Source organism: Ambystoma mexicanum, chromosome 9, assembly GCF_040938575.1.
Source record: "Ambystoma mexicanum isolate Mex_15411 chromosome 9, UKY_AmexF1_1, whole genome shotgun sequence".
Classification (NCBI taxonomy): Eukaryota; Metazoa; Chordata; class Amphibia; order Caudata; family Ambystomatidae; genus Ambystoma; species Ambystoma mexicanum.
In genome coordinates this window covers 1,463,334,386-1,463,358,118 of record NC_090931.1, presented here as the reverse complement: position 1 = coordinate 1,463,358,118, position 23,733 = coordinate 1,463,334,386, and the positions used below count along the sequence as shown (strand labels likewise).

General features: G+C 49.1%; 1 protein-coding gene across 2 annotated transcripts in view; it reads right to left on the bottom strand.

Moving 5' to 3' along the window:
- Positions 1-23,733, bottom strand: part of PTPRN (protein tyrosine phosphatase receptor type N) — a 488,337-nt gene that overhangs the window by 119,496 nt on the left and 345,108 nt on the right. For both annotated transcript variants that reach the window (XM_069616889.1, XM_069616888.1), the window contains exons 13-14: positions 18,060-18,272; positions 3,683-3,886 (exon numbers count right to left, since the gene is read on the bottom strand). In XM_069616889.1, the coding sequence (XP_069472990.1) occupies positions 3,683-3,886; positions 18,060-18,272 (417 nt within the window). The remainder of the gene's footprint in view (positions 1-3,682; positions 3,887-18,059; positions 18,273-23,733) is intronic.

Sequence of the window (23,733 nt, the reverse complement as noted above, 5' to 3'; positions counted from 1 at the left end):
CCAATGCAAGTGTGCAAGGAAAGTGCATAGGCGAAACCTGCCAACACATCTGCACAGGATCTGCTACAACAACCCCACAGAACCGCACGATACAGATTCAAGAGTTACACCTGCAAAGCCTCCAACATGATATACCTCATCCAATGCAAGTGTGCAAGGAACGTGCATAGGTGAAACCTGCCAACACATCTGCACAGGATCTGCTACAACAACCCCACAGAACCGCACAATACAGATTCAAGAGTTACACCTGCAAAGCCTCCGACATGATATGCCTCATCCAACGCAAGTGTGCAAGGAAAGTGCATAGGCGAAACCTGCCAACACATCTGCACAGGATCTGCTACAACAACCCCACAGAACTGCACAACACAGATTCAAGAGTTACACCTGCAAAGCCTCCGACATGATATGCCTCATCCAACGCAAGTGTGCAAGGAAAGTGCATAGGCGAAACCTGCCAACACATCTGCACCAAATCTGCTACAACAACCCCACAGAACCGCACGACGCAGATTCAAGAGCTACAACTGCAAACCCTCCGACATGATATACCTCATCCAACGCAAGTGTGCAAGGAAAGTGCATAGGCGAAACCTGCCAACACATCTGCACCAAATCTGCTACAACAACCCCACAGAACTGCAAGACAGATTCAAGAGCTACAACTGCAAACCCTCTGACATGATATACCTCATCCAATGCAAGTGTGCAAGGAAAGTGCATAGGCGAAACCTGCCAACACATCTGCACAGGATCTGCTACAACAACCCCACAGAACCGCATGATACAGATTGAAGAGTTACACCTGCAAAGCCTCCAACATGATATACCTCATCCAATGCAAGTGTGCAAGGAACGTGCATAGGCGAAACCTGCCAACACATCTGCACAGGATCTGCTACAACAACCCCACAGAACCGCACGATACAGATTCAAGAGTTACACCTGCAAAGCCTCCGACATGATATACCTCATCCAATGCAAGTGTGCAAGGAAAGTGCATAGGCGAAACCTGCCAACACATCTGCACAGGATCTGCTACAACAACCCCACAGAACCGCACGATACAGATTCAAGAGTTACACCTGCAAAGCCTCCGACATGATATACCTCATCCAATGCAAGTGTGCAAGGAAAGTGCATAGGCGAAACCTGCAAACACATCTGCACAGGATCTGCTACAACAACCCCACAGAACCGCACGATACAGATTCAAGAGTTACACCTGCAAAGCCTCCGACATGATATACCTCATCCAATGCAAGTGTGCAAGGAAAGTGCATAGGCGAAACCTGCCAACACATCTGCACAGGATCTGCTACAACAACCCCACAGAACCGCACGATACAGATTCAAGAGTTACACCTGCAAAGCCTCCGACATGATATACCTCATCCAATGCAAGTGTGCAAGGAAAGTGCATAGGCGAAACCTGCCAACACATCTGCACAGGATCTGCTACAACAACCCCACAGAACCGCACGATACAGATTCAAGAGTTACACCTGCAAAGCCTCCGACATGATATACCTCATCCAATGCAAGTGTGCAAGGAAAGTGCATAGGCGAAACCTGCCAACACATCTGCACCAAATCTGCTACAACAACCCCACAGAACTACACGACAGATTCAAGAGCTACAACTGCAAACCCTCTGACATGATATACCTCATCCAATGCAAGTGTGCAAGGAAAGTGCATAGGCGAAACCTGCCAACACATCTGCACAGGATCTGCTACAACAACCCCACAGAACCGCACGATACAGATTCAAGAGTTACACCTGCAAAGCCTCCGACATGATATACCTCATCCAATGCAAGTGTGCAAGGAAAGTGCATAGGCGAAACCTGCCAACACATCTGCACAGGATCTGCTACAACAACCCCACAGAACCGCACGATACAGATTCAAGAGTTACACCTGCAAAGCCTCCGACATGATATACCTCATCCAATGCAAGTGTGCAAGGAAAGTGCATAGGCGAAACCTGCCAACACATCTGCACCAAATCTGCTACAACAACCCCACAGAACCGCACGACGCAGATTCAAGAGCTACAACTGCAAACCCTCCGACATGATATACCTCATCCAACGCAAGTGTGCAAGGAAAGTGCATAGGCGAAACCTGCCAACACATCTGCACCAAATCTGCTACAACAACCCCACAGAACCGCACGACGCAGATTCAAGAGCTACAACTGCAAACCCTCCGACATGATATACCTCATCCAACGCAAGTGTGCAAGGAAAGTGCATAGGCGAAACCTGCCAACACATCTGCACCAAATCTGCTACAACAACCCCACAGAACCGCACGACGCAGATTCAAGAGCTACAACTGCAAACCCTCCGACATGATATACCTCATCCAACGCAAGTGTGCAAGGAAAGTGCATAGGCGAAACCTGCCAACACATCTGCACAGGATCTGCTAGAACAATCCCACAGAACTGCACAACACAGATTCAAGAGAGTTACAACTGCAAACCCTCCGAGATGATATACCTCATCCAATGCAAGTGTGCAAGGAACGTGCATAGGCGAAAGCTGCCAGGAATTGCGTGAAAGAATGAACATACAAAGAGCACCGTCTATAACCCTATAACAGAACCACCAGTCGGACACCACGTCACAGTGTGGACACACACTAATGAATGGATCTGTGTTCATTTTGAAATTGTAATTGGTTATTTATAACGCACTTAATACCCAGAGGTTTCTAAGCGCAGACCCGGGGATCGAACCTGTAGTGCTGCGGGTCGTCCTGCTTCCAAGATATTGAAAGGGAATCGCCCAAACACAAGATAACAGAACTTAAGTTCACAATGTTTTGAAGGCGCTCGACCTAAAGATGAGAGGTTTGAAGGGAGACTTGGGCTTCACGGCCTCACTGTGGTGAACTTTGACCCGTAGCTCATCAAGCAACCTGCCATGCGAACACCGGTAATGTACCCCTCAGTTTCATGTGGGGGCCAGCTATAATACTCACCGAGACCCTCCCCGTTTGCCCACACCTAAAGGAACTGACAGATCACTATGCTGGCAGTGTAAAGGGCCTTTTGCAAGTATTATTAAGTGTTTGAACTACTGCAGCCAGTCAGTCAGTACTGGCCCTTCAGAACAAGCAGTCAGGGTATGAAAAAGGTCATTTGGGTGCAGAGCGTTTCAGCAAGGCCAGGCGGCATCTGGAATGAATGCACCGTGGCACACGGCTCCTCTGTCTTTCTAAACCCTGCACTCAGGCGCAGTTTCACAATGAACAGAAACACATGTACATATTCACATACAGGACCCCTTTATAGAAAGTACTTCTGGCACGTGTGGGAATGCAGAAAAGGCGGAGCGTTGTAACCATGTCAATGCGAGCATCTTTTCAGACAGTTCAATGCTTCTAGCTGGCCGCTGGGTGAGCAAGCTGGCAGCACTGCAGTGTGGAGCCCAGCCCTGCCAGCCCTGGATGCACAAGCCGCAGAACGCCCCCTGCCTCCTCACTGTTGCTCCTTGCCCTCCGGTGAAGGAGGACTTTCTGACTTCAAGAGGCAGCGCACTGTTCCACTGCAGCGAGGTATTTCGTGATCAGAGCATACCTCCAGCCCTCAAGTGACACCCTTGATATCATCCACTCAGGGGACATGCTCCAGCCGTGCACCCACACCAGGAACCAAAGTACTCACCAGAATCATGTGACCTGTGGAAATGTCCATGTTGGACTGCACGGGCTCCTCGCACCAGGAGGGGGTGCTGCTGTGCGAGCTGGGGCTGGCCTGGGGAGCATCGCTGAACTGCGAGGAGACGCTGCTGACGCGCGAATTCTCAGCGTTCCCCTCCGTCGTGCGGCTGAAAAGCGACTTCGCTGCCATGTGCTGGCGGCACAGCTCCTGTGGCGGGAGAAAAACAACAGGCTCAGAGGAGTCACTGCATCCTAAAGAGACCAGGCCCAAAGCAGGCCTTGTAGTCATGGAACCCTCCTTGCCGCTCTGCAGAACAGGACTTCACCCCAAAAGTGTGGTTTAAGGTACCAATGCAAAAAGAACATGAAGTTAGTGTCGTCTGTAGCCAAGTCACAGAGAGGGAGTGACTCGGCCTGCAATGGCGCCAGGAAGTGAGAGGGGGCTTTCATCAGTCTGTGGGAACGGCAGTTAGTCTGTTCTGGTGTCCCTCGATCAAGGTTGGGGATATGATATGATATGATATTTTATTTATATCGCGCTCATACTCAAGTGTTTCAGAGCACGAACAAGTGTTTCAGTGCGCAAGAGTGCGCCCTGACTCGATGGTGGTGTTGGGCAGAGCGGCTCCCTCAGTATGCATTGTTTTGCCAGGGGTGCATTGGAAACCAAAGTGGTCCTGAAAATAATGTTTAATGTGGCCCCATATTGCATATTTTCAACAAGCCCAACCCTTTTTCTATGAGTACATTTGGAAATAAAATAGGTTATCACACAAAAGAGGCCCAGGGTGTGGAGGCCTAGCGGGAAATCTCCAGAGTTCCCTACAGGTCAGTCCACCCCTGTTTGGCTATAGACACGGAGAGTGCTCCCTTAGCCTCAGCTGGTGTAAGGAGTGGGATCCCTCAGTTTCTGGTGGTGCTAGGAAAGGAACTCCGCTCTGTGCCAGCATCAAGAAGAGGGCTCCCCTCCATCTGTGCCGGGGTTAGAAGGCAACATTTCTTCCTTTATATAATCCATGTGTCTCTGCATTACACTGAATAGCTCTATCTGTGTGCGGCTTCTGGGAACCCTATAACAGAAATTCTTGGAAGCCCGAACGGCTTAATTTGAACCTTTCTCCAACTATAAATTAAAAATATTCTCCAAAAAGCAAATACTGCGGCTTTAAAATAACCTATTATAGTGAAAAAAGGAAAACAAAGACAGCTGCCATGTACACATGAAAGTAGAATGCTGCCAATTTCGGACATCCAGCCTGCCCGACGATCCCATGATGCAGCAGAGTGTCAGTCGAAACTCTGTTCATTCTCACGTGTCGTCAATTACTCCATCTTATTTGATCTTGTTCCAACTTGGGTCGACAGGTGGGTTGTTCGGGATTCAAAACTGAGATTCGATAAGCAGGAGCTAAAACCAGCTCATGGGTGTTGGGCATCACCCTGTGGGCAGGAGCTACCACAGATAAAACCAACTCCTGGGTGCCAGGCATCACCCTGTAGGCAGTAGCTACCGGAGATAAAACCAGCTCCGGGGTGTTGGCCATCATCCTGCAGCCAGGAGCGACTGGAGATAAACCCAACTGCTGGGTGTTGGGCATCACCCTGCGGGCAGTAGCTACCGCAGCTAAAACCAGCTCCTGTGTGTTGGGCATCAGCCTGTGGGCAGGAGCTGCTGGAGCTAAAACCAGCTCCTGGGTGTTGGGCATCAGCCTGTGGGCAGGAGCTACCGGAGATAAAACCAGCTCCTGGGTGTCACCCTGTAGGCAGTAGCTCCCGGAGATAAAACCAGCTCCTGGGTGTCAGGCATCAGCCTGTGGGCAGGAGCTGCTGGAGCTAAAACCAGCTCCTGGGTGTTGGGCATCAGCCTGTGGGCAGGAGCTACTGGAGTTAAAACCAGCTCCTGGGTGTTGGGCATCAACCTGTGGGCAGGAGCTACCGCCCACGAACTACCAGAGATGCTCCGTTAACATTTTGTATGAACCATTGTGTTTAAATGTGTATTATATGTGTTATAAATCTTCTTTATTAATGTTCTCAAATACTGAAAGTTAATGTCACATTTAAATGTAGCTCCTGGTAGCTGTGGTTTCATCCTAACCAGGCTCTACTGTGCTAGAAGCAGGAGCTAAATAGCTCCCAGCTCCCCTCAATTTTGAACCCTGGTAACTTGTTTAAGAATTTAATGAAGATATCTGGTGTGGAGAAGAACACGTTAAATCCCTTCGGTGATGTTCTTCCCGAGGGTTACTCTGATCCACCCACAGCTTGCTCATCTACTGGAATATGACTCAGTTGCAGACTGACTCAGAATCTTCTTCAATAGTCACCAGTAGGTGAGATGCAGGTACCCACCCACCTTAGCTCAGCGTTATTGCCACCTGTGGCGCCTGATATGACGTCATAAGTATATAAAAGGGAGCTAAACAGGTCCCATGATCTAAATAGCACCAATTTCCCCTCCCCCTGCACTCAGGGGCTAAGGAACAGAACAACAGCCACAGGTGGCGTTATCCATAAGGGGGGTGGGTAAGGAAGGTCAATGAGGAATCTGTGAATCTGTGAAGACCAGATATATCAGGAAGGCAAAGTAGCTCGTTCTTCTATACAAATGAGTTCCTTCAACAGATTCCTAAACTTGTGAGAGACTTCCAAAGCAGTACCGAAGACGGAAGCCTGAAAAAAACGATAACCAGTACCAGGAAAAGGGAATGCTGGGAAGTTAGGCATAGTCATGCAGCAATGAACTGGATGGGAAGCAGTGCACAGGTCGAGGAAAGGACCTGCATGCTGAGAATAACGTGATGATGTCACGCGTTTTGCTAAGCCAGGAAGGAGGACAGTTTCATTTTAACCACCGATATCCCTCAATAGAGCGTCGGATGATACGAACTGTGCTTCCTTGTATACAAAAAAAATAGGAGCCGTTCTTATGTGCTGAGGAGAGGTGCACGCAGGGACTGCAAAGGATATGGGCATCACTAAAGGATCGCCTTCATAATGCGTTTGCATCCACCAAAGGAATGCACATCAGGGTTATGGAGGTGACAGAGAAATGCGGGTTCAGACAATCATTTGCTGCGATTTTAGCGGCATACAGAAATATATCCTTTTATTAAAGCAGGTTAAAGAGGAGAATGATACTGTACGCTAAAATAATATGGTTTTGTATTATGTAGCGTTATTAGAGATTGCTCTTTGGCAGAACATTGCTCCATAATGTGGACTTCTGGTCACTGTTAGTACGTTATGTCGACCTATGTTTCGGGTTTTTATTAGTTAGTATGGAAACATGATGGTTGGTTTTTAGATGAACTCTCTTGAGGATTTGCAGGTTGGGAGTGCCTGGCTCTGTGGCACATGGACTTTAGTTTGCAGAAGCGGTTATGGTTATGAGTGCACTGATGCATGAGGGTGCATGCGTGGGTTATTAGGTGATGCACCAAAATTGTCTAATAATGTCGTGCATGAAGTGTTTTGGTACAGGTGTGAGTATGGAACATATTGCTGCAAATTGAGGATTTTTAGGCTGTATGTTGTGATTAAAACATAGACTTTTAGGTTTTCTTTACAGCCTTCAAATGGCTATGGGCTTTAGCAATACGTGTACTATTGGCATGTAATGGTCTTAAATGCAAACGTTTTCAATCTGACGCTGATCAATGCAATTAATATGCAATTATTTATACGGTGATGGTGAGTGTCGGTGAGAGCTTGCGAATGGTTAAGATTCACTGTGAGCGTGGCAAATGCCTAAATGTCTCTTTGGATATGCCTATGTCAGTATGGTGCGATGACTATTTTGCGATGAGTGATGCGTGGTGCGCCTCGCCTGCTCGGTGTGGGTTTTGGGAGGTAGTGTCTTTCTGCTCTGGTTTTGGTCTGGTTATTTACAGAGTTTATGTGGTATCGTGAAGGCTTACCAGCCATGTGGTTGTTCTAGAGTGAGGCAGCGCCTCGACTCTTTTAGTACAAGGAAATATGTTCTTTTCTAATTCATGTTTGGGAATTGGTCTGGTTTATAGAGGTTATCTGATTCCTATTAAGGTTGAACAGCATTGCGGTTGTTCCGTAAGGGAGATCGCGCCTTCTCTAGGATCTGTTACCCTTCTCATCACAGAGGACAGTAGGTAGCTGGTGGTAAAGGGGTAGCTGGAGACGCCTGGTAATGACCCGTTGCAATGGGGGGTGGTGTCTCCTGAGATGATGAGAAAGTTGTTTTCTATGTTACTTGTGGCAATTATTGTGGATTTCGTTTTATCTATTGGGTTCAACACTTCGACTTGTGTGAGGATGCCATCCTTGCCAATAAGATCGTTTCGTTTTTACCAGTCATTCATGTTGGCATTAGGAGTGTGTGGCCACTGCTCCCAATGTGTTTTGAAGGTTTGTACAACGTGGTCTGGTGTAACGTGTATGGTGTCGAGTCCATGGACTTTTGTGATTTCAGTGATGTTGTGTGTTTCCACTTTGTGAATCCCTGTTGGAGAGAGGTTGTGGTTGTCTTTTTGGAGGCTTTGAGGCCTCAGTGAGCTCTAGAGTGGCAGTCTAGAGGCCTGCTGGAGTTCCAGGGTGGCAGCCTGGACACCCGCGTTGTTGGAGGTGGGAGCAGGTGGTAGGAGGTGAAGCAGTTCTGTGGTGGTGTCGGAACGTAGGTGAAGTAGCCCAGTTTCAGGGTTGGCCAGGTCCTGGGGTGAGAGCCCAGTCGCCTGTTTGTGGCAGGAACAGGCAGATGGATGACAGTATCTTTGTGATTGGTTCATGGAATGTAGTTCGTCATGGTGTGATGTTTTGATGGTTGGGTTTGGCTGTGGAAGTGTTTGTCAGTTGTGTGCCTGGTGTTGTGTGTTTCGGAAGGTGGGAGTTGTGTTGTGTTGTGCTGGTAGGTGACTTGTTTTGTACATGTATGGTTTGGTAAAGGAGGGAGGTGTGTTGTGTTGTGCCTGTCTGATGTGAGGTAGCTTGTGATGTCATGTGGAATGTTTATGAGTGGATGATGGAATGTTCTGAGTGAGTGTCCTGTGTAGTGGCAGTTACAGCTGGCCTGCCTGGGTGATAGGGAGCCGGTGTTGTCCCAGCTAATGTCCTATGTGTCTTTCATGTGGAACTGTAACAAGAAAGATGGAATAAACTTACAAGAAGAAATCTTAAAGAGCCTGGAAGCTTCTTTCATAACAAAGTGCTATTGCAAATACTATTTCAAAAGCCTCAACATGCTTTGCTCACCAAGTGTAAAGTGCTACATCAAAGATTACTTCAGAAGCCTCCACACACTAATCTGACCAAGTGTAAAGTGCTACTGCAAAGACTAATTCAGAAGGCTTGGCATGCTTTGCTCACCAAGTGTAAAGTGCTACTGCAAAGACTGCTTCAGAAGCCTCCACATGCTTTGCTCACCAAGTGTAAAGTACTACTGCAAAGACTGCTTCAGAAGCCTCCACATGCTTTGCTCACCAAGTGTAAAGTAGTACTGCAAAGACTGCTTTAGAAGCCACATGCTTTGCTCACCAAGTGTAAAGTGCTACTGCAAAGACTACTTGAGAAGCCTACACTTGCTTTGCTCACCAAGTGTAAACTGCTACTGCAAATACTATTTCAAAAGCCTCAACATGCGTTGCTCACCAAGTGTAAACTACTACTGCAAATACTATTTCAAAAGTCTCCACATGCTTTTCTCACCAAGTGTAAAGTGCTACATCAAAGACTACTTTAGAAGCCTCCACACACTAATCTGACCAAGTGTAAAGCACTACTGCAAAGACTAATTCAGAAGGCTCGGCATTCTTTGCTCACCAAGTGTAAAGTGCTTTTGAAAAGACTATTTCAGAAGCCTCGACATGCTTTGCTGACCAAGTGTAAAGTGCTACTGCAAAGACGGCCTCAGAAGCCTCCCTGCGCTTTGCTCACCAAGTTTAAAGTGCGACTGCAAAGACTATTTCAGAAGCCTCCCCGCGCTTTTCTCACCAAGTGCAAAGTGCTACTGCAAGGACTATTTCATAAGTCTCCTGCGCTTTTGTCACCAAGTGTAAAGTGCTACTGCAAACATTACTTCAGAAGCCTCCCCGTGCTTTGCTCACCAAGTGTAAAGTGCTACTGCAAACGCTATTTGTGAAGCCTGCCATGCTTTGCTCACCAACTGTAAACTGCTACTGCAAAGACTACTTCAGAAGCCTCCACACGCTTTTCTCACCAAGTGTAAAGTGCTACATCAAAGACTATTTCAGAAGCCTCCACACGCTTTGCTCACCAAGTGTAAAGTGCTACTGCAAAGACTACTTCAGAAAGCCTCAAAACGCTTTGCAAGTGTAAAGTGCTACTGCAAAAACTACTTCAGAAGCCTCCACATGCTTTGCTCACCAAGTGTAAAGCGGTACTGCAAAGACTGCTTCAGAAGCCTCCCCGTGCTTTGCTCCACCAAGTGTAAAGTGCTACTGCAAAGACTATTTCAGAAGTCTCAACATGCTTTGCTCACCAAGTGTAAACTGCTACTGCAAATACTATTTCAAAAGCCTCAACATGCTTTGCTCACCAAGTGTAAACTGCTACTGCAAATACTATTTCAAAAGCCTCCACATGCTTTGCTCACCAAGTGTAAAGTGCTACTGCAAAGACTATTTCAGAAGTCTCAACATGCTTTGCTCACCAAGTGTAAACTGCTACTGCAAATACTATTTCAAAAGCCTCAACATGCTTTGCTCACCAAGTGTAAACTGGTACTGCAAATACTATTTCAAAAGCCTCCACTTGCTTTGCTCACCAAGTGTAAAGTGCTACATCAAAGACTACTTCAGAAGCCTCCACACAATAATCTGACCAAGTGTAAAGTGCTACTGCAAAGACGAATTCAGAAGGCTTGGCATGCTTTGCTCACCAAGTGTAAAGTGCTACTGCAAAGACTGCTTCAGAAGCCTCCACATGCTTTGCTCACCAAGTGTAAAGTGCTACTGCAAAGACTACTTCAGAAAGCCTCAAAACGCTTTGCAAGTGTAAACTGCTACTGCAAAAACTACTTCAGAAGCCTCCACATGCTTTGCTCACCAAGTGTAAAGCGGTACTGCAAAGACTGCTTCAGAAGCCTCCCCGTGCTTTGCTCCACCAAGTGTAAAGTGCTACTGCAAAGACTATTTCAGAAGTCTCAACATGCTTTGCTCACCAAGTGTAAACTGCTACTGCAAATACTATTTCAAAAGCCTCAACATGCTTTGCTCACCAAGTGTAAACTGCTACTGCAAATACTATTTCAAAAGCCTCCACATGCTTTGCTCACCAAGTGTAAAGTGCTACTGCAAAGACTATTTCAGAAGTCTCAACATGCTTTGCTCACCAAGTGTAAACTGCTACTGCAAATACTATTTCAAAAGCCTCAACATGCTTTGCTCACCAAGTGTAAACTGGTACTGCAAATACTATTTCAAAAGCCTCCACTTGCTTTGCTCACCAAGTGTAAAGTGCTACATCAAAGACTACTTCAGAAGCCTCCACACAATAATCTGACCAAGTGCAAAGTGCTACTGCAAAGACGAATTCAGAAGGCTCGGCATGCTTTGCTCACCAAGTGTAAAGTGCTACTGCAAAGACTGCTTCAGAAGCCTCCACATGCTTTGCTAACCAAGTGTAATGTGCTACTGCAAAGACTGCTTCAGAAGCATCCCTGCGCTTTTGTCACCAAGTGTAAAGTGCTACTGCAAAGACTACTTCAGAAGCCTCCACTTGTTTTGCTCACTAAATGTAAAGTGCTACTGCAAAGACTGCTTCAGAAGCCTCCACATGCTTTGCTCACCAAGTGTAAAGTAGTACTGCAAAGACTGCTTTAGAATCCTCCACACGCTTAGCTGACCAAGTGTAAAGTGCTACTGCAAAGACTGCTTCAGAAGCCTCCACATGCTTTGCTCACCAAGTGTAAAGTAGTACTGCAAAGACTGCTTTAGAATCCTCCACACGCTTAGCTGACCAAGTGTAAAGTGCTACTGCAAAGACTGCTTCAGAAGCCTCCACATGCTTTGCTCACCAAGTGTAAAGTAGTACTGCAAAGACTGATTTAGAATCCTCCACACGCTTAGCTGACCAAGTGTAAAGTGCTACTGCTAAGACTGCTTCAGAAGCCTCCACATGCTTTGCTCACCAAGTGTAAAGTGCTACTGCAAAAACAGCTTCAGAAGTTCAAGAGGGACCCCCAGAGTCTGTGCTGGTGTCAGTCTGATCTAGATCAGGTAGAGGGAATCACTGTGTCCTTGCTGGTGTCAGAAGGTTCTGGATCAGGCAGAGGGACCCCCAGAGTCTGTGCTGGTGTCAGTGTGTTCTAGGTTGAGTAGCGGGCTCCCATTCTTTGTGCTGGTGTCAGTGTGTTCTAGATCAGGCAGTTGGATGCTGGAGTCTGTGCTGGTCTCAGTATGTTCTCGACCGGGAAGAGGGGCTCCCAGAGTCTGTTCTGATGTTAATGTGTTCTGTATCGTTTGAGAGACTTCCTGTCTTTGATGATGTCAGTGTGTTGTAGATCGGATAGAGGGACTCCCTCTGTCTTTGCTTGTGTCTGTGTGTTCTAGATCGGATAGCGGGCCCCTGGAGGATGTGCTAGTGTCAGTCTGATCTAGATCAAGTAGAGGAACTCACTGTGTTTTTGCAGGTGTCAGAGGGTTCTGGATCAGGCAGAGGGGCCCCCATATTCTGTGCTGCCGTCAGTCCGATATAGATCATGTAGAGGGACTCAATGTGTCTTTGCTGGTGTCAGAAGGTTCTGGATCAGGCACAAGGCATCCTCAAGTCTGTGCTCGTGTCAGACGTATCAGGATCAGGTAGAGGCACTCACTGTGCCTTTGCTGGTGTCAGAGGGTTCTGGATCAAGCAGATGGGCTCCCAGAGTCTGTGCTGGTGTTAATGTGTTCTATATTGGGAAGAGGGATTCCCTGTCTTTGCTGAAGTCAGTGTGTTCTAGATCGGATATAGGGACTCCCTCTGTCTTTGCTTGTGTCTGTGTGTTCTAGATCGGATAGCGGGCCCCTGGAGGATGTGCTAGTGTCAGTCTGATCTAGATCAAGTAGAGAAACTCACGGTGTTTTTGCAGGTGTCAGAGGGTTCTGGATCAGGCAGAGGGCCACCTGGAGTCTGTGCTTCTGTCAGTCTTATCTAGATCAGGTAATGGGACTCACTGTGTCTTTGCTGATGTCAGTCTGATTCAGATTGGGTAGCAGGGTTAATGGAGTATTTGCTGGGTGCTGGGGTCAGTCATATCTAGATTGGGTAGAGGAACTCACTGTGTTTTTGCAGGTGTCAGAGGGTTCTGGATCAGGCAGAGGGCCACCTGGAGTCTGTGCTTCTGTCAGTCTTATCTAGATCAGGTAGTGGGACTCACTGTGTCTTTGCTGATGTCAGTCTGATTCAGATTGGGTAGCAGGGTTAATGGAGTCTGTGCTGGTGTCAGTCTGATCTAGATCAGGTAGAGGGAATCACTGTGTCCTTGCTGGTGTCAGAAGGTTCTGGATCAGGCAGAGGGACCCCCAGAGTCTGTGCTGGTGTCAGTGTGTTCTAGGTTGAGTAGCGGGCTCCCATTCTTTGTGCTGGTGTCAGTGTGTTCTAGATCAGGCAGTTGGATGCTGGAGTCTGTGCTGGTCTCAGTATGTTCTCGACCGGGAAGAGGGGCTCCCAGAGTCTGTTCTGATGTTAATGTGTTCTGTATCGTTTGAGAGACTTCCTGTCTTTGATGATGTCAGTGTGTTGTAGATCGGATAGAGGGACTCCCTCTGTCTTTGCTTGTGTCTGTGTGTTCTAGATCGGATAGCGGGCCCCTGGAGGATGTGCTAGTGTCAGTCTGATCTAGATCAAGTAGAGGAACTCACTGTGTTTTTGCAGGTGTCAGAGGGTTCTGGATCAGGCAGAGGGGCCCCCATATTCTGTGCTGCCGTCAGTCCGATATAGATCATGTAGAGGGACTCAATGTGTCTTTGCTGGTGTCAGAAGGTTCTGGATCAGGCACAAGGCATCCTCAAGTCTGTGCTCGTGTCAGACGTATCAGGATCAGGTAGAGGCACTCACTGTGCCTTTGCTGGTGTCAGAGGGTTCTGGATCAAGCAGATGGGCTCCCAGAGTCTGTGCTGGTGTTAATGTGTTCTATATTGGGAAGAGGGATTCCCTGTCTTTGCTGAAGTCAGTGTGTTCTAGATCGGATATAGGGACTCCCTCTGTCTTTGCTTGTGTCTGTGTGTTCTAGATCGGATAGCGGGCCCCTGGAGGATGTGCTAGTGTCAGTCTGATCTAGATCAAGTAGAGAAACTCACGGTGTTTTTGCAGGTGTCAGAGGGTTCTGGATCAGGCAGAGGGCCACCTGGAGTCTGTGCTTCTGTCAGTCTTATCTAGATCAGGTAATGGGACTCACTGTGTCTTTGCTGATGTCAGTCTGATTCAGATTGGGTAGCAGGGTTAATGGAGTATTTGCTGGGTGCTGGGGTCAGTCATATCTAGATTGGGTAGAGGAACTCACTGTGTTTTTGCAGGTGTCAGAGGGTTCTGGATCAGGCAGAGGGCCACCTGGAGTCTGTGCTTCTGTCAGTCTTATCTAGATCAGGTAGTGGGACTCACTGTGTCCTTGCTGATGTCAGTCTGATTCAGATTGGGTAGCAGGGTTAATGGAGTATTTGCTGGGGTCAGTCATATCTAGATTGGGTAGAGGGACTCACTGTGTCTTTGCTGGTGTCAGAAGGTTCTGGATCAGACAGAGGGATTCCCAGAGTCTGTGCTGGTCTTAATGTGTTCTCTATCGGGAAGAGGGATTCCCTGTCTTTGCTGATGTCAGTATGATCTAGATCCGATAGAGGGACTTCCTCTATGTTTACTTATGTCTGTGTTCTAGATTGCATAGTGCCCCCCCCCCCCACCGCGAGACTGTGCTTCTGTCAGTCTGATCTAGAGCAGGTATAGGGACTCACTGAATCTTTTCTGGTGTTAGAAGGTTCTGGATCAGGCAGAGGGACCCCCGGAGTCTGTGCTGTTGTCAGTCTGATCTAGATCAGGTAAAGGGAGTCACTGTGCCTTTGCTGGTGTCAGAGGGTTCTGGATCATATAGAGGGGCTCCCAGAGTCTGTAATGGTGTTAATGTGTTATATATTTGGAAGATGTCAGTGTGTTCTAGATCAGATAGAGGGACTCCTGTCTTTGCCGGTGTCTGTGTGTTCTAGATCAGATAGCGGGGTTCCTGGAGTCTCTGCTGGTGTCAGACTGATCGAGATGAGGTAGAGAGTCTCCCTCTCTCTTTGCTGGTGTCAGTCAGGACTAGATCGGGTACAGGGACTCTCTCTGTCTCTGCTGTGTAGAGGGGCTCCCTGTCTTTTTACTGTGGGCAGTGTGTTCTAGATCATGTAGAAGGGCACGCAGAGTCTGTGTGTTGTTAGTGTGTTCTAGATGAGGTAGAGGGGCACGCAGAGTCTGTGCTGTGTCAGTTTGTTATACATTAGGTAAAGGGATTCCCTCTGTCTCCGCTGGTGTCAGTGGGCTCTAGATCAGGTAGAGGGGCTTCTGGAGTATCTGCTGGTGTCAGTAATTGTAATTGGTTATTTATAACACGCTTAATATCCAGAGGTTTCTAAGAGCAGACCCGGGGATCGAACCAGTGTTGCTCTGCATCGTCTTGCTTCCAAGGCAAGCATTGTCCCTGAGCTATCCTCCCGAGACTCCTGAGTCAGTGTTATCTAGATGGGGTAGCAGAGCTCCTGGAGACTTTGTTGGTGTCGGTCTGATCTAGATCAGGTAGAAGGACTCCCCCCGTCTTTGCTGATGTCAGTCTGATTCAGATTGGGCAGCAGGGCTACTGGAGTGTTTTCTGGGGTCAGTCATATCTAGATTGGGTAGAGGGACTCACAGTGCCATTGCTGGTGTCAGAGGGTTCTGGATCAGGCAGATGAACTCCCAGAGTCTGTTCTGGTGCCAGTCTGATTAGCATTGGGTAGAGGGACTCACTGTGTCTTTGCTGGTGCCAGAGAGTTCTGGATCAGGCAGATGGACTCCCAGAGTCTGTGCTGGTGTCAGTGTTATCAGGATCGGGTAGAGGGACTCCCTGTGTCTTTGCTGGTGTCAGGGGGTTCTGGATCAGGCAGAGGGACTCCCAGAGTCTGTGCTGGTGTCAGTCTTATCAAGATTGGGTAGAGGGACTCACTGTGTCTTTGCTGGTGTCAGAGGGTTCTGGATCAGGCAGAAGGTATCCTCGAGTCTGTGCTTGTGTCAGGCATATCAGGATCAGGTAGAGGCACTGTGTCTTTCTGGTGTCAGAGGGTTCTGGATCAAGCAGATGGGCTCCCAGAGTCTGTGCTGGTGTTAATGTGTTCTATATTGGGAAGAGGGATTCCCTGTCTTTGCTGATGTCAGTGTGTTCTAGATCGGATATAGGGACTCCCTCTGTCTTTGCTTGTATCTGTGTGTTCTAGATCGGGTAGCGGGGCTCCTATAGGATGTGCTAGTGTCAGTCTGATCTAGATCAAGTAGAGGGACTCACTGTGTTTTTGCAGGGGTCAGAGGGTTCTGGATCAGGCAGAGGGCCCCCTGGAGTCTGTGCTTCTGTCAGTCTTATCTAGATCAGGTAGAGGAACTCACTGTGTCTTTGCTGGTGTCAGAAGGCTCTGGATCAGACAGAGGGATTCCCAGAGTCTGTGCTGGTGTTAATGTGTTCTATATCAGGAAGAGGGATTCCCTGTCTTTGCTGATGTCAGTATGTTCTAGATCGGATAGAGGGACTCCCTCTGTGTTTACTTGTGTCTGTGTGTTCTAGATTGCATAGCGGCACCCCCAGAGTCTGTGTTCTGTCCGTCTGATCTAGGTCAGGTAGAGGGACTCGCTGTGTCTTTGCTGGTGTCAGAAGGTTCTGGACCAGGCAGAGGGATTCCCAGAGTCTGTGCTGGTGTCAGTCAGATCTAGATCAGGTAGAGGGAGTCACTGTGTCTTTGCTGGTGTCCGAGGGTTCTGGATCAAGTAGAGGGGCTCCCAGAGTCTGTACTGGTGTTAATGTGTTATATATTGGGAAGATGTCAGTGTGTTCTAGATCAGATAGAGGGACTCCTGTCTTTTCTGGTGTCTGTGTGATCTAGATCAGGTAGAGAGTCTCCCTCTGGTTTTGCTGGTGTCAGTCAGGAATAGATCGGGTACAGAGACTCCCTCTGTCTGTGCTGGGTAGAGGGGCTCCCTGTCTCTTTACTGGGGTCAGTGTGTTCTGGATCCATTAGAGGGGCTGCCGGAATCTGTTGGTGTCAGTGTGTTCTAGATCAGGTAGAGGGGCACGCAGAGTCTGTGCGTTGCCAGTGTGTTCTAGATCACGTAGAGGGGCATGCAGAGTCTGTGCTGTGTCAGTTTGTTATACATTAGGTAAAGGGATTCCCTCTGTCTCTGCTGTTGTCAGTGTGCTCTAGATCAGGTAGAGGGGCTTCTGAAGTCTCTGCTGGTGTCAGTAATTGTTATTGGTTATTTATAACATGCTTAATATCCAGAGGTTTCGAAGCGCAGACCCGGGGATCGAACCTGTGTTGCTCCGCATCGTCTTGCTTCCAAGGCAAGCGCTGTCCCTGAGCTATCCTCCTGAGACTCCTGAGTCATTGTTATCTAGATGGGGTAGCAGAGCTCCTGGAGACTTTGCTGGTGTCGGTCTGATCTAGATCAGGTAGAAGGACTCCCCCCTGTCTTTGCTGATGTCAATCTGATTCAGATTGGGTAGCAGGGCTACTGGAGTGTTTGCTGGGGTCAGTCATATCTAGATTCGGTAGAGGGACTCGCTGTGCCTTTGCTGATGTCACAGAGTTCTGGATCAGGCAGAGGGACTCCCAGAGTCTGTGCTGGTGTCGTTCTGATCAGGATTGGGTAAAGGGACTCACTGTGTGTGCCTTTGCTGGTGTCAGAGGGTTCTGGATCAGGCAGAGGGACTCCCAGAGTCTGTGATGGTGTCAGTGTTATCAGGATCGGGTAGAAGGACTCCCCCTGTCTTTGCTGGTGTCAGTCTGTTCAGGATTAGGTAGCAGGGCTACTGGAGTGTTTGCTGGGGACAGTCATATCTAGATTGGGTAGAGGAACTCACAGTATCTTTGCTGGTGTCAGAGGGTTCTGGATTAGGCAGAGGGACTCCCAGGGTCTGTGCTGGTGCCAGTGTTATCAGGATCGGGTAGAGGGACTCACTGTGTCTTTGCTGAGTACAAGTATTCTAGATCAGGCAGAGAGATTCCCTGAGTCTGTGCTTGTGCCACATAGCTAGACGGGCTCCCTCTGTGTGCTGACGTCTAGTCCTTTGGAAGGGGGTAGAGATAGGGAAACTGCCCCTGTGCATATTTGTCTCCTTGATGCCCGACTGGTTGTCCTCAAGTTACCCTTTTCTATGCCGGTGAAACCCTCTGGTGTCATGTCCTGGTGACCGTCCATACCTGATACTCCAGCGAGGAGTCCGGAGCCCCTTCCGGCCCTAGTCCTGCCAAGCGTTCCTTCTCCCTCTGTTTGGCATGCTGGCGCAGGCAGAAGATGACTGAGGCGGCGATGACGATTCCAGCGATACAGGCCAGGGCGATGAAGGTGAGAAGGATGAAGCGGAACGTGTCGCCAAAGTGCGAGACGCGGGGCAGGGCCTTGGCCTCGTTCCTCTGCAAATGAAGGAGAAGGAGAGTGGGTCAGGGTGGCTCCTGTCCCCTTCAGCTGCCACCTATATCTGTATTCATCAACAGATCCTCACATGCAGAGAAGAGACATCCAAATATTACAATCAGCACTCAAAGGAAAGTTGGAAACAAGCCAAACATGCCTGACAGATACCATCATCCAGCCAGGCCATGGTGGACAGGCTGGGTTCCAGATCCTCGGACCCACTTCAAACCTCGCGGTGGGCCGTCCTATCAGGACATCTGGAGATCTCCTGGTGGACCTCCACATCATGGGCCTCAATTGGGTGGGAACCCTCCTCTTCCATCCATCACTGGTTCCATGTGATCAGGTCTGGCCTTGAACAAGGCGGCAGGTAGGTGACTTTTTTCCTGTACCCTAAAATGCTTTCCCCAAATATTGTAGGAGGGGTCTAATTGTATATTATTTCCTCCAATCCTAGAATATTCGGGGAACGTGTTTGATTGTCTGGAGGGTGCATTTTTAGGGAAATGTCGCCACCTGGTGGCCATTTTCGCAGCAACATTTTCACTGGCTCTTCCATCACCCTCACCCCCAACTGCTGTTGAAGCAAAACATATGGTATAAAGTTTCCAGTATGTTATTCCTCTTAACAAACGATCATTATTCTTTGTATTTTATCATGGAATATTTTGAGCACAGTCCTAGCTTAAGGAAGCAACAGAGTGCTCTACAAATGTGTAATGTCTGTTTTTTGCAATGTTTGACAATTATTTTAATTAAGATGCACTATTTGGACCCATGTTCTACATTTTCTTGAGTAGAGAAGCCCCCAAGCCCCACTTGGAGGGGTTCGCTTGCTCACTACATTTGCTTGCATGGTGTAACATAGGGCCATTTCAGGGAAATTCTTGGCTCCTACATCTGCCTGGTCTGTTCTCTAAGTTCGCCTTTTTGCTATCTACATTGCTGAGAATGCAAAATCAGGCTGTTTAACCCTTTGTTACTGGTCATGCATTTTTGTTACCGCTCTTTTGGTAATTTCTGTACAGTTCTTTGGCCTAAGTGCTTTATAAACAGGAATTATTGACTAATAGAAAGGAGGCTTTGTACAGTCTTAATTCGACTATGGATGGGGGAGGTCAATGGACTTAGAGTAGGAATTTAGAGGGGACTTGGGGGGCAGAATGTACATGCAGCACAAGGACAAAAAATCGCCACACTAAAGACGATTATTGCAACACACTGGACGTATTCACAGTGGGCAGAATGCACACACTGAGCATATCTGGTTGGGAGAATCCAGGGACCCCCGGGGTGCTGCAGGTCAGGAAACATGCAGATCTTGTCACATGGTGATCAGGGACGTAGGATTGTCCTTCAAGGGAAAGGAAATCTATCCTGGTGAACCTGTGTGTGCTCAAGGGAAATGATAGAATCTTGCCTCTCAGGAGCTGTGTCAAGCACTGGCTTCTCAGGAGCTGTATTGAGCGTTAGCTTTTCAAGAGCTGTGTTAAGTGATAGCTTCTCAGGGGCTGTGATAAGTACTAGCTACTCAGGCGCTGTGCCAAGTGCTAGCTACTCAGGCGCTGTGCCAAGTGCTAGCTTCCCAGGAGATGTGTCAAGCGCTAGCTTCTCAGGCGCTGTGTCAAGCGCTAGCTTCTCAGGTGCTGTGTCAAGCGCTAGCTTCTCAGGTGCTGTGTCAAGCGCTAGCTTCTCAGGTGCTGTGTCAAGCGCTAGCTTCTCAGGAGTTGTGTCAAGCGCTAGCTTCTCAGGAGTTGTGGCAATCGCTAGCTTCTCAGGAGTTGTGGCAAGCGCTAGCTTCTCAGGAGTTGTGGTAAGCGCTAGCTTCTCAGGAGTTGTGGTAAGCGCTAGCTTCTCAGGAGTTGTGGCAAGCGCTAGCTTCTCAGGAGTTGTGGTAAGCGCTAGCTTCTCAGGTGCTGTGGTAAGCGCTAGCTTCTCAGGTGCTGTGTTAAGCGCTAGCTTCTCAGGTGCTGTGGTAAGCGCTAGCTTCTCAGGTGCTGTGGTAAGCGCTAGCTTCTCAGGTGCTGTGTTAAGCGCTAGCTTCTCAGGTGCTGTGGTAAGCGCTAGCTTCTCAGGAGTTGTGGTAAGCGCTAGCTTCTCAGGAGTTGTGGTAAGCGCTAGCTTCTCAGGTGCTGTGTTAAGCGCTAGCTTCTCAGGTGCTGTGGTAAGCGCTAGCTTCTCAGGAGTTGTGGTAAGCGCTAGCTTCTCAGGAGTTGTGGTAAGCGCTAGCTTCTCAGGAGTTGTGGTAAGCGCTAGCTTCTCAGGTGCTGTGGTAAGCGCTAGCTTCTCAGGTGCTGTGTTAAGCGCTAGCTTCTCAGGTGCTGTGGTAAGCGCTAGCTTCTCAGGTGCTGTGGTAAGCGCTAGCTTCTCAGGTGCTGTGTTAAGCGCTAGCTTCTCAGGTGCTGTGGTAAGCGCTAGCTTCTCAGGAGTTGTGGTAAGCGCTAGCTTCTCAGGAGTTGTGGTAAGCGCTAGCTTCTCAGGTGCTGTGTTAAGCGCTAGCTTCTCAGGTGCTGTGGTAAGCGCTAGCTTCTCAGGAGTTGTGGTAAGCGCTAGCTTCTCAGGAGTTGTGGTAAGTGCTAGCTTCTCAGGAGTTGTGGTAAGCGCTAGCTTCTCAGGTGCTGTGGTAAGCGCTAGCTTCTCAGGAGTTGTGGTAAGCGCTAGCTTCTCAGGAGTTGTGGTAAGCGCTAGCTTCTCAGGAGTTGTGGTAAGCGCTAGCTTCTCAGGTGCTGTGGTAAGCGCTAGCTTCTCAGGAGTTGTGGTAAGCGCTAGCTTCTCAGGAGTTGTGGTAAGCGCTAGCTTCTCAGGAGTTGTGGTAAGCGCTAGCTTCTCAGGTGCTGTGGTAAGCGCTAGCTTCTCAGGAGTTGTGGTAAGCGCTAGCTTCTCAGGAGTTGTGGTAAGCGCTAGCTTCTCAGGAGTTGTGGTAAGCGCTAGCTTCTCAGGTGCTGTGGTAAGCGCTAGCTTCTCAGGAGTTGTGGTAAGCGCTAGCTCGCTAGCTTCTCAGGAGTTGTGGTAAGCGCTAGCTTCTCAGGTGCTGTGTTAAGCGCTAGCTTCTCAGGAGTTGTGGTAAGCGCTAGCTTCTCAGGAGTTGTGGTAAGCGCTAGCTTCTCAGGTGCTGTGGTAAGCGCTAGCTTCTCAGGAGTTGTGGTTAGCGCTAGCTTCTCAGGAGTTGTGGTAAGCGCTAGCTTCTCAGGAGCTGTGTTAAGCGCTAGCTTCTCAGGAGTTGTGGTAAGCGCTAGCTTCTCAGGAGTTGTGGTAAGCGCTAGCTTCTCAGGAGCTGTGGTAAGCGCTAGCTTCTCAGGAGCTGCGGTAAGCGCTAGCTTCTCAGGTGCTGTGTTAAGCGCTAGCTTCTCAGGAGTTGTGGTAAGCGCTAGCTTCTCAGGAGTTGTGGTAAGCGCTAGCTTCTCAGGAGTCACCTTCACACTGAGGACTTCGATGCATGCCCAAACTCTCTGTAAAATCATGTGGGGCAGAACATCCTACACTGTCACTCTAGTGCAGTGGTCTTCAAACTGGGGGCTACCCCCACTAGGGGAGGCTCGAAGGATGTCCAGGGATTGGGGCGGAGGGGCAGACTCTCTGAAAACGGATTAAGATGAATGGTTTCATTTTTTAAAAAAAGGATTAAGGTGACTGCTCTTAATAGGACATCTATGCAGTAGAAAATCTGTCGTATAATGGTATAATGAACAGAAATGTAGGGTTTGTATCTCATGTGGAAGTTGGATGAGTGGCACACTATACTACCGCCTCATCCCCTGGTGGTCGCTTTTGCTTAAAGGGTGATGCCTGAGCGGATACCTGGCCTTTAGATATAAAAATTATAAAAGCAACTAAATTTATATGCTATCTTCAAATCCATTCCCGTTGTCATTCTAACTGCCATATTGTGCTTTAGAATTTACCATTTGTTACTTGGGCCCCACGCCAGGCAACCCTTGCAGTAGAACAGAGGGGTCGGAGCCTCCAAGTTTGCCCCGCCCAGTTTCTGAAGTGGCCCTTCATCCGTTTCCCTCCCCAACCATTGTATTGGGACATGTCAGCTATACGGCAGCTCTGGTGTTAGTCCGTTGACGCTCACGTTGCGCTGTCCGTGAGAAAGTGTTTGTGTGGGGAAAGTGAGGAGGGGGGGAGTGACTTCCTAGGTATCCTACCTGGTAGGACGGGTAAAAGGTGTTACAGGGAAGGGGATACCGCCTTTCACAATGCAGTGTCCCACTTCCCCTCCCCAACGACTCCTCAGCCAGGTAATCCTGCCGCACCGGTCCACCCCCGGGCACTGGATCCAAAAGCAATGGCAGTGCCCTGGCCACCTGGGTGACAGATCCCCGGGGACTAGCGGGTGTATGGGTATCTACGGTAGGCAGGGGTGCCGATATGGAGCCCTGCTAGAAGGGGCTGCAAAATGATACCATAAGGGGAAAAAATAGAGAAAAAAATGACAGACACCAGGGTTTGATCAAATACTTTATTGTATATAGTGTGGGTGTTTCAGGGTTGGATGGGGCTGGATGGAATGTTGGGAAGGAAAACGAGAAACAAAGGGATAGAACTCTCCTGGCCAAGAATGGGCTGGCCAGGGGAGAAAAGACTCAGAGAACATTTCAAGAGACACTTAGAGGACAGTTAGAAGAGAGACAAAAAAGCTAAAGGGGAGAAGGAGAGAGAAAAGAAAACAGTGGGGGAGAAGAAAGAAAAACAACCCCTGGGGGGTGCCATGGCCTCGCACAGCCTCCAAGGGCCCACAGACATTGCAGGCATCGGGCCATATGGGGCTGTGGTGGGTATCAGTCCACACTGTGGGCCAGACCTGGACAGGCCCAGCGAGATCAAAAGGCCCAGTCAGCGTGCACAAGGCTGCCTGGGACAAAGAGGAAAGAGCTGCCCAGTCCAGAACACGTGTGGGGGGCAGCCCAAACCAGGCAACCTGGCCTTGGCCCCGTTTTGGCCAACCTTGTTGGCCTGATTGGGAAGTCTTCCTGGGCTGCGTCTTCTAGACGGCTCGAGCGGTGAAAAGTGGAGGGGGAAGTCTGGCATGCCCGCCAAAAGCCCCCGGCCGCCAGAGTGGCCAAGGTGGTGAGACACCGTGGGCTGCCACAGCAGCCCAGGTGAATTGAAAAGTCCCAGCTGCTCAGTCATCGCGGCCCAGGTGAAGACTGCGCGCCGGGCCCTATGTCTCCAAGACACTGAGACATGAGGGGGTGGGCCCGTGAGTGCACGCCAGGCATCCCTACGCTAGAGGGGAGGCTGCCTGGAGCAAAGATGGCACCACACGGGGTGCAGTGATGCGGGTGGCCCCTCCACACTACGGGTGGGGGGCACCCTGAATATATGAATGGCAGCAGGCCGGGGGGTGCTGACGTGGCTGCGTCCCCACTTGATGACAGGGACTACCCTGGAAATTGTAAAGCGCGCGGCCGTGCAGTTTGTGCGTGTGGCCCCCTGTGGTGGTGTAATAAAGTC